The sequence below is a fragment of the Haliotis cracherodii genome, unplaced genomic scaffold (assembly GCF_022045235.1).
Source record: "Haliotis cracherodii isolate W230 unplaced genomic scaffold, xgHalCrac1.p SCAF_19, whole genome shotgun sequence".
Taxonomy (NCBI): Eukaryota; Metazoa; Mollusca; class Gastropoda; order Lepetellida; family Haliotidae; genus Haliotis; species Haliotis cracherodii.
The window spans coordinates 9,821,296-9,834,906 of record NW_027266274.1 but is presented as its reverse complement, the minus strand read 5'-3'; the positions used below and the strand labels follow the sequence as shown (position 1 = coordinate 9,834,906).

At 44.2% G+C, this 13,611-nt stretch overlaps 1 protein-coding gene across 1 annotated transcript in view; it reads left to right on the top strand.

Annotated features, from left to right (window-relative positions):
- The window catches only part of LOC139466930 (MAM and LDL-receptor class A domain-containing protein 1-like), an 81,780-nt gene that overhangs the window by 57,836 nt on the left and 10,333 nt on the right, over positions 1-13,611 (top strand). Inside the window, exons 87-92 of the mRNA XM_071248653.1 lie at positions 358-10,974; positions 11,216-11,345; positions 11,801-12,092; positions 12,276-12,476; positions 12,769-12,937; positions 13,243-13,340. Coding sequence (XP_071104754.1) covers positions 358-10,974; positions 11,216-11,345; positions 11,801-12,092; positions 12,276-12,476; positions 12,769-12,937; positions 13,243-13,340 — 11,507 coding nt within the window. The remainder of the gene's footprint in view (positions 1-357; positions 10,975-11,215; positions 11,346-11,800; positions 12,093-12,275; positions 12,477-12,768; positions 12,938-13,242; positions 13,341-13,611) is intronic.

Sequence of the window (13,611 nt, the reverse complement as noted above, 5' to 3'; positions counted from 1 at the left end):
TACAAGGCTCGTCAAAGGGTGGCACTCTTCGCTTTGGTTTGACATTGTTTATGTGGCTAGACTTATGACTGCGTGACGATCTCTAAACAGATGTGGAACACTTCGTTAAGATAGAAATTATACCAGAATGTGTATCGCATGCAGCCAATCTTAGTTATTCTGAATTTCGATGTATATGGAAACGAGGTTTCCATAGGACATATCTATTTAAAATGGTAATTTCATTAAATTTCATTAAATAAAACATACCATAACTAATGTAAACTTAAGTTGTAATGAAAACACAGGTGATTTGGTACTTTGATACAACCGAGAATAACAGCTTTCTTTCACAGCACTGTGTTGTCTCCCTTACAGGTCACTACATGTACATTGAGTCATCTAGTCCAAGAAAACAGGGAGACAGAGCGCGGTTGACGTCCGAGGTTCTGAAAATGACCACTGGGGGGTGTCTGACATTCTGGTACAGTATGTATGGAGCAGCCATGGGAACTCTCAATATCTACCTTGACCCCTCTGTTGCAACACCAAATGCACCTCTACAGAACCTTTGGCATCGCACGGGCAACCAGGGCATGCAATGGGGCAATGCAGCCGTGTCTGTTCAGTCCCCAGCTCAATTCAGAATCATATTCGAAGCTATTGTCGGAACAAGCTACACTAGCGACATCGCTATTGATGATCTGAGAGTCACACCAGGACTATGCTCATCCATCAGTGCACCAACTCAATTTACCTGCAAAAATGGACAGATCATCTCAGCAAGTAAAGTGTGTGACTTCAGCCAGGACTGTACTGACAACAGTGATGAACTAGCCTGTGGCAACTGTACATTTGAATCAGGTCTCTGCTCGTGGAATGATGCAAGCAAGGGGTCCTTCAGATGGCAGATTGGTCAGAACAGCACCATGACGTCCACAGGTGGGCCAAATGTAGACCACACAATGGGAACAATTTATGGACACTTTTTGTACGTTGACAGTGCCAAAGGAACTGCAAATTCACAGGCAACATTGACCAGTCCTACAATGAGGCAGTCCTCATCCACGTGTCAGATGCGCTTCTATTACATGAACAGTGGAACCAGTTATAACAATGGACAGATAACAATATCCATTCAGCTTGGATCAAGAACAACTGTCATCTTAAGAGAAACTGCCAGAACAGGAAACGTGTGGACACTCGGATATGCAGACATTGGCAGAATAAGTGCATCATTCCAAGTACTTGTCGAAGCAACCAGAAGCTACTATTCAAGAAGTGTAGTATCTGTGGATGATATTGCCTTCATTAACTGTGCGCTCCCAGCGGTCCAAGTCAGCTGTAATGCAACAACACAGTTCCGGTGTGCGAGTGGAGCTTGTGTGGACCTGTTCCGAATTTGTGATACTACAGATGATTGTGGAGATAACAGTGATGAAGCCAAATCCCTCTGTCTCGGGGCATCAACGTGCACCTTTGAACAGTCTTTCTGTCACTGGACACAGAGCACAAAGGATAATTTCAACTGGATAAGACACAGAGGACCAACATCATCAGGAAGCACTGGGCCAACGAGAGACCACACTACCAACATGAATTCTGGGTACTACATCTATATTGAATCTTCTGCTCCTCGCAGAAGAGGTGACAAAGCACAACTTCTTAGCAGAGTGATCCAACCTGCTTCATCATCGGATCATTGTTCCTTAACGTTTTACTACCACATGTATGGCGTGGGGACAGGGTCGCTGAACGTATACATGGTAACTCAGAGAGGAGGGTATGTGCAGAAGATGTGGAGCAAGACTGGAAACAGGGGCGACTTATGGGCAAGAGCAACAGTTCCCCTAACAAACACCCAGAACTTCCAAATAATGATAGAAGGAGTCCGTGGAACTACATACACTGGTGATATAGCTGTTGATGACACTGTAATCAGTCCAAATTGCAGGATAACGGGTATCACACTACCAACGGCACTGTATCCCGCAACATCACCAACCACCACAGTCAATCCCTGCAGTAGTGGAGGTCATAAGTGTGGTGACGGAACTTGTTTGACTACATCTAAGGTCTGTGACTACACTCCAGACTGCTCTGATCGTTCTGATGAAAGAAACTGTGGACCATGCGACTTTGAAACTGACTCATGTGGATGGACAGACTTCAGCACAGGCAGGTTCAATTGGACTAAGAGTACCAGTTCAGTCATGGGTACAAAAGGCCCTGCATCAGATCACACTCTACGTTCAAACAAGGGTCACTATATGTTTGTGGAAGATTCCAGAGGTGTATTCTTCAGTTCCGCTGTCCTTCAGAGTCCTACATTACCACCAGCATCAAGATACTGCCAAATGTTCTTCTACTATAATATGAGAGGACAAACGGCTGGAACTTTTGAGGCAGGAATAGTTATCAACGGTACTTACAAACGCCTTTACAGTAGAGGGTCGAGTCCATACTATTCGTCAACAGCATGGTACCGAGGCACAGTGTACATCGGAGCATCATTTAGAAACGCCATACCAAATAATTACACAGTCCAATTCAAGGTTCTACCATCTCGAGGCTTCACCTCTACATCCACTTCTGATATTGCTATTGATGACATTTCATTCAACTATTGTGACAGAAAAGTGTACCCACCAAACCTCGCTTGCAATTTTGAAAAGGATCTGTGTTCCTGGGCCCAGGCCCAAGATGATCAGTTTGACTGGACACGGAAGTCCGGCTCAACAACCAGTGTTGGAACAGGACCAAGGTTTGACCATACGACACAGAGATCTGGATATTATATCTTTATTGAGACATCTTCCCCAAGAAGAAAGGGAGACATTGCAAGATTACAGAGTCCGCTACTGCCACCAACACCATCAGATGGACACTGTTTAAGCTTCTGGTACTACATGTTCGGGCCTACTATCGGAAACCTCACCATCCGTCTTAGCACAGACTCCAACTCCTCTGTGTTCTGGTCAAAGTCAGGGCCCCAAGGTGATAAGTGGATCAAGGGGCAGAGAACACTTGTTTCAAGCATAAATTATATTGTATACATTGAAGGAACCGTGGGGTCTGGATATCAAGGAGACATTGCTCTTGATGACATTCGTATAATAAAGGGGGCATGTCCAACACCTCGAGGATGTGACTTTGAAAATGGATACTGTAACTGGCAACAATCTACTCAAGATGAATTTGACTGGTCGATTGGTAGCAATGGAACTTCATCGCTTGGAACTGGCCCTACATATGACCACACGTTTGGGTCTAATACAGGTCACTTTGCTTTTATTGAGTCATCTGCTCCAAGGGTCAAAGGAGACCGTGCTGTCCTTATCAGTCCGATGTATACTGGTCACAAAGGCGCCGTCGGTACAAATACATACTACTCTGTAACCTGTTTATCATTCTGGTACCAAATGTATGGAACTAGCGTTGGAAGTTTGAACGTGTACCAAAAGCAAAATGGGACATTCAGAAGCCAGTTATGGTACTTAAATGGAAACCAAGGGAATATGTGGAGACGGGCCAGCGTAATGGTTAACGCTCACAATAAACCATTCCAAATTCAAATCGAAGCAGTGCGAGGATCTTCATATTCAGGTGACATTGCTATAGATGATATAGCATGGGAGGATGGTGGCTGTGCACCTCCCGGCTACTGCAACTTTGAAGTGGACATGTGTGGATACATAAACATTCAAACAGGGGATGACTTTGACTGGCTCAGAGACTATGGTGGAACACCCAGCGCGGCAACAGGACCAAGGGTTGATCACACTAAAGGTACAACTACCGGCTACTACATGTACATTGAAACATCAGGTTCAAATAGAATAGTAGGACAGAAAGCAAGACTTGTCAGTGAACATCTTCACGCAACAAGTTCCTTTGGAAGCTGTGTCCGTTTCTACTATTACATGTATGGATCAGGCGTTGGAGCTCTCAATGTCTACACGCAATCAGTAGCATCAAATAACACCAAACTCCTGTGGTCTTTGTCTGGCAATCAAGGTAACCTATGGAAACTGGGGCAGGTCAACGTTAATCAAGGCTCAGACTACGATGTCGTATTTGAAGGAGTGTATGGTGGAAACTACACTGGCGATATCGCCATTGATGACATAACAGTGTCCAAATACAGATGTTATGGTGCCTCAACCACAATGACGACACCAACGACTGTGACATCACCAGCAACCTATCCACCAACGAAAATTGACTGTGACTTTGAAATGAACATTTGTGACTGGAGTCAAGACAAGACTGATAAATTTGATTGGACAAGGCATGCAGGTAGAACATCCTCATCAAACACAGGTCCAACAGCTGATCATACTCGCGGGGATTATCAGGGACATTACATGTACACTGAGGTTTCATCCAAAGCTCCCAATAGTACAGCACGATTGATCAGTTCAACATGGGTAATATCCCCACAAGGGAGCTGCTTTAAGTTTTGGTATTTCATGTATGGAGCAAATATCAACCGACTGAATGTGTATGCCAGGAATGGAGGAAGAGACACCAGGTTATGGACACGGGCTGGAGATCAAGGACAAATGTGGAAATATGCCCAGATATTCTTGAAGGGCTTTTCAGGGTCTACTGCTATTGTAATTGAAGGTTTTGCTGGGTCAGGGTATGTAGGAGATATTGCCATTGATGATATATCCATGAACAGTGACCACTGTCCAGCTCAAGTTTCTTGCGATTTCCAAGAAGGAACATGTGGTTACACCCAGGAGTACTCTGACAACTTTGACTGGACATTACACAATGGAGGAACAACTAGTTTAGGAACTGGGCCCACAAGTGACCATACATTTGGAACTCCAGAAGGTGCATACATGTACATTGAAACATCATCCCCACGAAGGCGTGGTGACAAGGCAAGACTGGATAGTCCTCTTCTCGATCCAACTTCTGGATCTTGTCTTCAGTTTTGGTATAATATGAATGGGCGAACAATGGGAACTCTAAATGTATATCAGAGACAAGCAAATAATTTAGGGACTCCTATCTGGACACGAAGTGGAAATATCAATACTGACTGGCTCATTGCACAGGTGAATTTGCGAAGCACAACCCAATTCCAATTTACGTTTGAAGGCATAGTCGGTAATGGATTCCAGGGTGATATTGCAATCGATGATCTAATGTATAAGTCCGTACCATGTGCTCCTGAAGGTGACTGTTCATTCGAAAACGACTTCTGTACCTGGCAAAACTATGGAAAGAATGACACATTTGATTGGTTAAGAGGCAAGGGTGCTACATCTTCTTCAGGAACTGGCCCTAGTGTAGATCACACATTAAACTCACGGTATGGGACGTACGCCTACATCGAAGCCTCTAGTCCAAGAAGACAAGGTGACAAAGCTTGGCTTGTATCTACAGCTTTCAGTAATGTGACACGATGTCTTTCCTTCTGGTACAACATGTATGGGTCAGGAATGGGATCTCTTAATATCAAACTTTGGCCAAATGGTGCCGCAGTACAAAATCTGCAAACAGTGCAGAAGGCCACTTCTGGAACACAGTGGTATCTGACACGATTGACAATCCAAAATCAAACAGTTGACTACAGAATCATCATTGAGGGAATAGTTGGGCGCAGTTATTTGAGTGATATGGCTATTGATGACGTTGTTTTACAAGTAGGTGCCTGCAATGCCATCCCTACCCCTACGCCATTCCAGAACTGTGCATTCAAATGTCCAACTGTCTCAACTTGTGTCAGTACTCCCCATGTATGTGACTTTAGTTCTGACTGTCCAAATGGAGAAGAAGAAACTGCGTGTGGCTACAACTGTAACTTTGATAATGGTACCTGCAAATGGGTCTCACGGGCTAATGGAGGCTTCACATGGACACGTTACCATGGCGCTACACCGGATTCCAACACTGGTCCTTCAACTGATCACACTCTGGGCTCATCATCAGGCTATTACATGTATGTGGATGCTTCTAATGGAAGCAGGTATCAACGGGCCGATTTCACCAGTCCTGTCTTACAACAATCGGCATCAACATGCCAGATGTCATTATGGTATCACATGTATGGGAGTGGAATAGGAACAATGACTGTGTATCAAGTAGAAGGGACACTACGGACTAGGATATGGTATACGACAGGAAATCATGGCAACAGATGGTATCAAAAAATAGTACCCATTGGACGAATGAACCGACCTTTCCAGATCGTCATCCAGGCAGCAAGAACTTATAGTGTTCTAGGAGATATTGCTATTGACGATATTCAGTTCCAGCACTGTGGAATCCCAACCCCACAATCCTGTACCCATACTTCAGCCCAGTTCCACTGTAACAACAACGCCTGCATAGATACAAACAGACAGTGTGACTACACTGATGACTGCGGAGATGGATCCGATGAAGCAACAACACTTTGTGGCGCACGCTACATAGGCTGTGACTTTGAAAGAAGCATCTGTATGTGGACACAGTTGAAGGATGATGACTTTGACTGGTCGCGTCGCTCAGGCCAGACACCTTCAGCACAGACTGGTCCATCAAAAGATCATACATTAAACACAATTTCCGGACATTACATGTACATTGAAACATCATCCCCAAGGAAACAAGGCCAGAAAGCGAGAATGGCTAGCATGGTGTTTGGACCATCAACAACTGGACCATATTGCACCATGCGCTTCTACTACCTAATGTATGGAAAAGATGTAGCGTCACTAGCCGTTTATACCAGAGCCTCTGTTAATGGACCCTTAATGCGAAAATGGATGAGACAAGGAGAGATAGGTAACTTCTGGTCCAGGACAGAGATTCCACTCTATTCTGCAACTCCATTCCAAGTAGTCATTGAGGCAAGCGTTGGCAAGAGCTATTTCAGTGACATAGCCATTGATGATATCACTTTCTCTCCCCTTTGTACTAATTACACAGGATCATTCCCCACAGTTCAACCAGGCATTTCCACACCTTCAACACAAAGCCCATGTGGTGCTGGAAAGTTCCAGTGTTCCATAGGAAATCAGTGCATATCATCAACTCAAGTATGTGATTTTATTGCCCAGTGCAATGATGGTTCTGATGAGTCTCTCTGTGGAAAATGTAACTTTGAGACAGGTCTCTGTGGCTGGACTGTGGCTGGACTCAGCGTGGGAAGATACAAATGGGAAAGGCATAATGGGTCCACACCATCAGCTGTATCAGGCCCATCTCATGACCATACTCAAGGATTATCCGGAATTGGCTGGTACATGTTTGTCGACTCTTCTCTAGGATCCTTCTTTGGAGATGCAGCGATGATGTCTCCAGTTTATGGACAACTATCAAGTGGATGTCAAGTAACATTCTGGATCTTTAAGAACGGCAATCAAGGAGGAGTAATGAGATTGTTTCTCCTTTCTCCAGGTGCATCAATGAACAGTAAGACAGGAAAGACTTTGATCTGGTCAGCACTTGGTGACAAAGGCAATCAGTGGGTCAATGTAACAGTTGGAACAGGCGCAAGAGGACCTGGATTCCGTCTGTTGTTTGAGGCTACTCAATTCCAGAAATCTGTCGATATGGCCATAGATGACATTTCATTCACTCAGTGTGCTATTGGTAGTCAAATGGCTTCATGTTCAAGTAATCAGTTCCACTGCAAGAGTGGATCATGTGTTGATCAGAATTCTCTGTGCGACTTCCAGAATGACTGTGGAGACTGGTCTGATGAATCGAGCTGTTCAAACTATGTGGAACGCTGTAACTTCGAACAGGACATGTGTAATTGGATCCAAGATAAAACAGATGACTTTGACTGGCAACGAACTAGAGGAAGAACAATGACGATTGGCACTGGTCCAGATTCTGACCACACGTATGGTAATGAGACTGGATACTTTGTCTATATAGAAACATCGGGTCCACGCAAACCAAATGACACTGCAAGAATTATGAGTCCTATCTTCCAGGCAACAACATCGGGCTCTTGTAGCATGAGGTTCTTCTATCACATGTTTGGTAAAGACATCAATTCTCTCACAGTATACACGCAAACGGCGGACGTTGGAGGTAGAGCTCCCATATGGATGAGAAGGAACTCCCAAGATGATGCCTGGAATCATGCAAGTTTTGTCCTTACCAGTCAGCAGAATTTCAGAATTGTCATTGAGGCGACGAGAGGCAGCGGCTATCTTGGAGACATTGGACTTGACGACGTATCATTTACACCAGGGTGTCAAGTTGCAAATAGAGTTACTCTTCCCGTGTCTCAAGGAACTCCTGGTCCGTGTGGGTTTGGTAAACAGCAATGCAAAGATGGGAGGCAATGTGTCAAGGCAGGATCCACCTGCAACTTCAGAAAAGATTGCTCAGATGGAAGCGATGAAGCATCCTGTCCTTATACATGTAATTTTGAGGGAGGCAACTTCTGTCAATGGACAAACCAAATTGCAGGATCAACATTCAACTGGACACTAGGAACTAATGGAAACCCAGCAAGTAAAAGCGGACCTAGCGGTGATCACACATCAGGACAAAGTAATGGCCATTACGCAGTTGTAAGTAATTCAGGGCGAAAATCCCAGGAGAAGGCGCAGCTTGTCAGTCCTCTTTTCAGTCAAGGCGGACCTACATGTACCATAACATTTTGGTATGCTTTAGGAGGATGGGGATTCTCATCATTCAGTCTGCTGTTAAGGACAGGAGGAATTGATGCACATATCTGGCAAATGCCTAACAGTCCAAAACCGTTGAACAACTGGTACAATGTCACTGTTAATTTACCAGTCTGCTCCTCAGACTTCCAGCTTGTGTTTGAGGCTGTTGCGACCTCAAGCTCAGTTTCATACATCGCAGTCGATGATCTGGCATTCGTCAGTTGTGGAGAATCGTTGCCTCAGGGACAGTGCCTTCTTGGACAGTACCAGTGTGCCAGTGGGCACTGTGTACCAGAAAACCTGAAATGTGACTATCAAACAGACTGCTGTGATGGATCGGATGAATCCGTGAATAACTGCAATGCTTACTATGGATGTGATTTTGAACAAGGCACATGTGGGTGGATTCAGGATATGAACGACAACTTTAACTGGACCAGACAACGTGGACGAACAATGTCATCCCTGACAGGACCAAGCAACGATCATACAACTCTTTCAACCACAGGCTACTATTTGTATATTGAATCATCACCCCCAAGAATGCCTAACGACACTGCAAGAATCCTATTTGCTCTGCCAAAGACAAACGGGCCTTGTGCCATTCGATTCTGGTACCACATGTATGGAGCAAACATTGGTGCCCTCAATGTCTATCAGAAATCTTTCCAGGCAACAAAACTTCTGTCGTCAACAACCAGTGAGCAAGGAAACAGTTGGCTGCGACAAGAAGTAAGCTTCCAAAGTTCCACACCATATGAAGCTATCATTGAAGGTGTGGTTGGTGTTGGATACAAAGGTGACATAGCAATAGATGATATCACATTCACACCTGGCTGTGGTGCTGCTCCACCAACCACAAATGTTCCAGTTACAGGAATTACACACTACCAAACATTTACACCACCAGCTAACTACACTGGAACTCCATGTGTTAACAACCAGTTCACCTGTAGTGATGGATCGTGCATCCCTCCAACCAAGACATGTGACTTTACCCCTGATTGTCCAAATGGCATTGACGAACAAAACTGCCCCATCACGTGTGGTTTTGACACGGATACGTGTGGTTGGCGTAACGCTCACCAAGACAAATTCAACTGGGAGAGGGCTTCAGGGGCATCAACAGCGAGTGTACGAGCTATGGCTCCCACGGTTGACAGCACATCCAACGCTAAGGGATACTTTGTATTCATTCATGATCAGACATCAGGTCATCCAAATGAGAACAATGCTGTTTTTACAAGTCCAACTTACAATGGAGCCAGTTCCGATTGCAAGCTTCAATTCTACTACTACATCCAAGGATCAGGATTTACCACTCCTCTTATTCTCTCCATCTACGAAAAGGGAGATAAAGCAAAGCTATGGCAAGACAACACAGACCATGGACAGATATGGCAACACACAACAGTAGGAATTGGTAGAAGACAGTCTCCATTCACATTGGAATTTGAAGTGGTCGGTCGCTATATCTACCAGCGAAAAATTGCACTGGATCAATTCCAGTTCCAAGACTGTGGACGCCCCCTTCCCCAACCATCATGTAACCTAGCAACTCAGTTCAAGTGCACAAATAAGGCTTGTGTCAGCTTAAGTAGGAAATGTGACATTACAGACAACTGTGGGGACAGTTCTGATGAAACAGATCCAGACTGTTCAACATACAAGAAGTTTGACTTCGAGCATGGCTTTGGGGATCTACTTCAAGGCAGAAATGGACTTGATGATAACTTTGACTGGATCCGTTGGAACGGCAGCACTCCTTCATTTAACAGTGGGCCAGATCGGGATCACACTACCGGATTAGCAACTGGGCATTACTTATATATGGAAGCCTCACAACCGCACAAGTATAATGACAAGACATGGTTGATGACTAAAACATTCAGTCCAACAGCAGGGAAGAATTGCCGTATGAGGTTCAGCTATTTTATGTATGGGACGTTTGTCAAGCAGCTCAACATCTACACCAGAATCTACAACTCTGGAACACCTACCAACCTTGTCTGGGCAAGGGCCGGAGATCAAGGTGCAGCCTGGCTACAGGACGACGTCGCTCTTAATAGTTCCAACAGCTTCCAGGTTATCATTGAAGGCAAAATCGGAGACAGCTATGCAGGTGACATTGCCATTGATGATGTATCCTTCACACCAGACTGTCAATACTCGGGACAATCTCTGCCAGACGCTCCTCGTCCTGCTGTGACTGGGACAACACTGACCCCACCAACCACAGCCCCCCATTCCTGTGATCTGAACAAAGAGTTCAACTGCCATGTTAGTGGAAAATGCATTAACAAGATAAAAGTGTGCGACTTCCGACAAGACTGTCCAGACGGCTCAGATGAATCCAGTTGTGGTAAGTATGCAGTTATGGTTGTAACTTGAATGTGTTTATCTATTGCATTTTAATGATAATGTGAAAATGGCAAGAAGTAATTGACAAAACCTTCACAAATAACACACCTACTATACATTTAATGACAAAGAAGAAAAAGAGATTGTAACATTCATTTGGGGATGGTGGAGACAAGCCCCGCCTCTCATGTAGCTGCAAATCTCATGTAGAAGATCAGATCAACAAGCAATTTCTGTCTTAGTTGCTGCAACAACCACCTTTGAGTCAGGAAACATGGGTAACTGGCATATCAACGAGACTGAGCTTGTTCCTGGGCAGACATACATCTGGCAAGATACTCAAGCCGCAGCCATACTGAATGACCAATACCGGTACGTTCTCGCAACACCTTCATGGAGTAAACAATACTATAACTGAGATGGTGCTAATAGGAACAATGCTTATCACGAAATACACACTGCACATTCATCCATATCATTTTTTGTTTTCTTCAATGACGTTTGAACGCGATGTCATTATCCCGAAATCAGTTGGTGAAAAGAGGAACGCAATCTGATTTTAAACAGTTTGTATGTGATGTGTCAGTATGTCAGCTTGATATGGAAGGAATCTTTTTTACAGGTCAGGTACTGATATCTTTTTCGGGTTCCATATCACGAACAGTAGATCATGGTATCAAAGGTACAGCAAGTATTGGGAACTTGTATCTTTGGGTTAAATGGATTATTAAAAATAATCATAATCAGTTTACATACGGATACTCGTACTGACCATTTGCACTGACCATTTGTTCAAGGGTTAACTTACCATAAATGTTCTTAATTAGGCCATCACATGACAACACCAACAGTGCCACGAAAACAGGCTGGTTCTTGTGGGCAGACAGTTCTCCAGGTTCAATCAAGGATACAACAACAGTCATCACTCCCACAATTAGCCAGACAGGGCCTCAATGTCAACTGCAGTTCTATTACTTCATGTCTGGGAATGCACTGGGAACCCTGGAGGTGTACATGAAATTTGGTAGCAGCATGGTGCAGATGTGGGCGACAAGTGGTGTCCATGGGACGACGTGGAACAAAGCACTTATCTTCCTTGGATATTCGCAAAGCTTCCAGGTGAGAACAAAGAGTCGGTGTATATAATGCTGGCATGATTCTTTCCAATCTACCTTGTAAATTGTGACAATTAACTATGTGTCTTTACGTTCAAAGGGGTTGGGATATATGTGAAGATCATGCGTGCCATTTTGCATTATACGCCTGGACTACTGGACAAATAACGATTACATCTTCCTGCAGATTGTAATTCAAGCAAGACGTGGATACAGCTACCGAGGCGACATTGCACTAGACGACGTGTCCTTCATCAACTGTAAGCCAGTGACACCATCTCCGAATGGATGCAGTGCAACACAAATGACCTGCAGCAACGGCTTCTGCATTGACCAGTCCAAGAAGTGCAACTTCGCCAACGATTGTGGAGATGGATCCGATGAGATGGTCAGTACATAAAGATGCCATGTTTCTTTGGATTAGGAAAAAAGGATGTATCTAAGAGAACAGTCCGAGGAGATTTCAAGCATACGTCATTATCCTTACCATTTGCTGCACAAGAAGTTAAATGGTCTTGTATCGGCAATATTGTGAAGTAGGCAAGTGGTTAATCACACTAAAAACATATGTTCCTTTATGGGTACTTTCTTGGTATCTGTACCATTCATGTTTCTGCAGGGAGAAACATTGTTGTGTATGAGATAGAATATTGCATACTCACTGGCTTTCTCTTTCACAGCAAACCCAGTGTAATAGTCTGTACAAAGGAAGATGCGATTTTGAACATTACATCTGCTCGTCCTGGACCCAGGAGGTCAGCGCCAAACTCAACTGGACATTGCACCAAGGTGTCACACTGACCCCAGGCACTGGACCATCGGTGGACCACACATCGCGTCATGCAACTGGTCAGTTCTCTTCATCCAGTTGTGGTGATCTTATATATTCATTTAGGGGTCATGAGTGACTAGTTATCTAAGTAATGGTCGAAAATTGATGCATTACTCATTACTGTTAACTTAATGGGATAACGTCCCTTGAGAATTTTTTACTAAACCTTGAGCTATAACGAGTGTATGTCATCTCTACATGCAAACTGCAACCACCTGCTCTTAACAGTTTTAGTGTTATTAACTGTATTGTATGTCTGCACTTTTATCACGCAGATCATAGAATGATTGTTATACTTACCTTCGTTGATATCTCTCCCCAGGACACTATCTGTATATTGAAACCTCCTCACCAAGCCAGACAGGAGACAAGGCCAGACTCGCATCGTTTGTCATCAAGGGGTCGTCTACCAACTGTGCTGTAAGTGTTGCGTTATTGTCATGGCGTTGCTTTAAAGGATCTGCATCGTCTTGAAGTATTGTCGGGGACTGTAGATATTCCTGTTGGAATAGGCCCCCAGCAAGCTATGCTTAATGATGGATAGTCAGGATCGATTGCCTGTCATCATACCCAGACGGCGCGGATCGTTGCTCATATTATCAAGCACTGGTTTGACAGGACAGCATCATATAGATGTACTTTTGTAGAGTGACGCGTTAATTTGTTTTAACCTACTTACAAAAAGGATTAC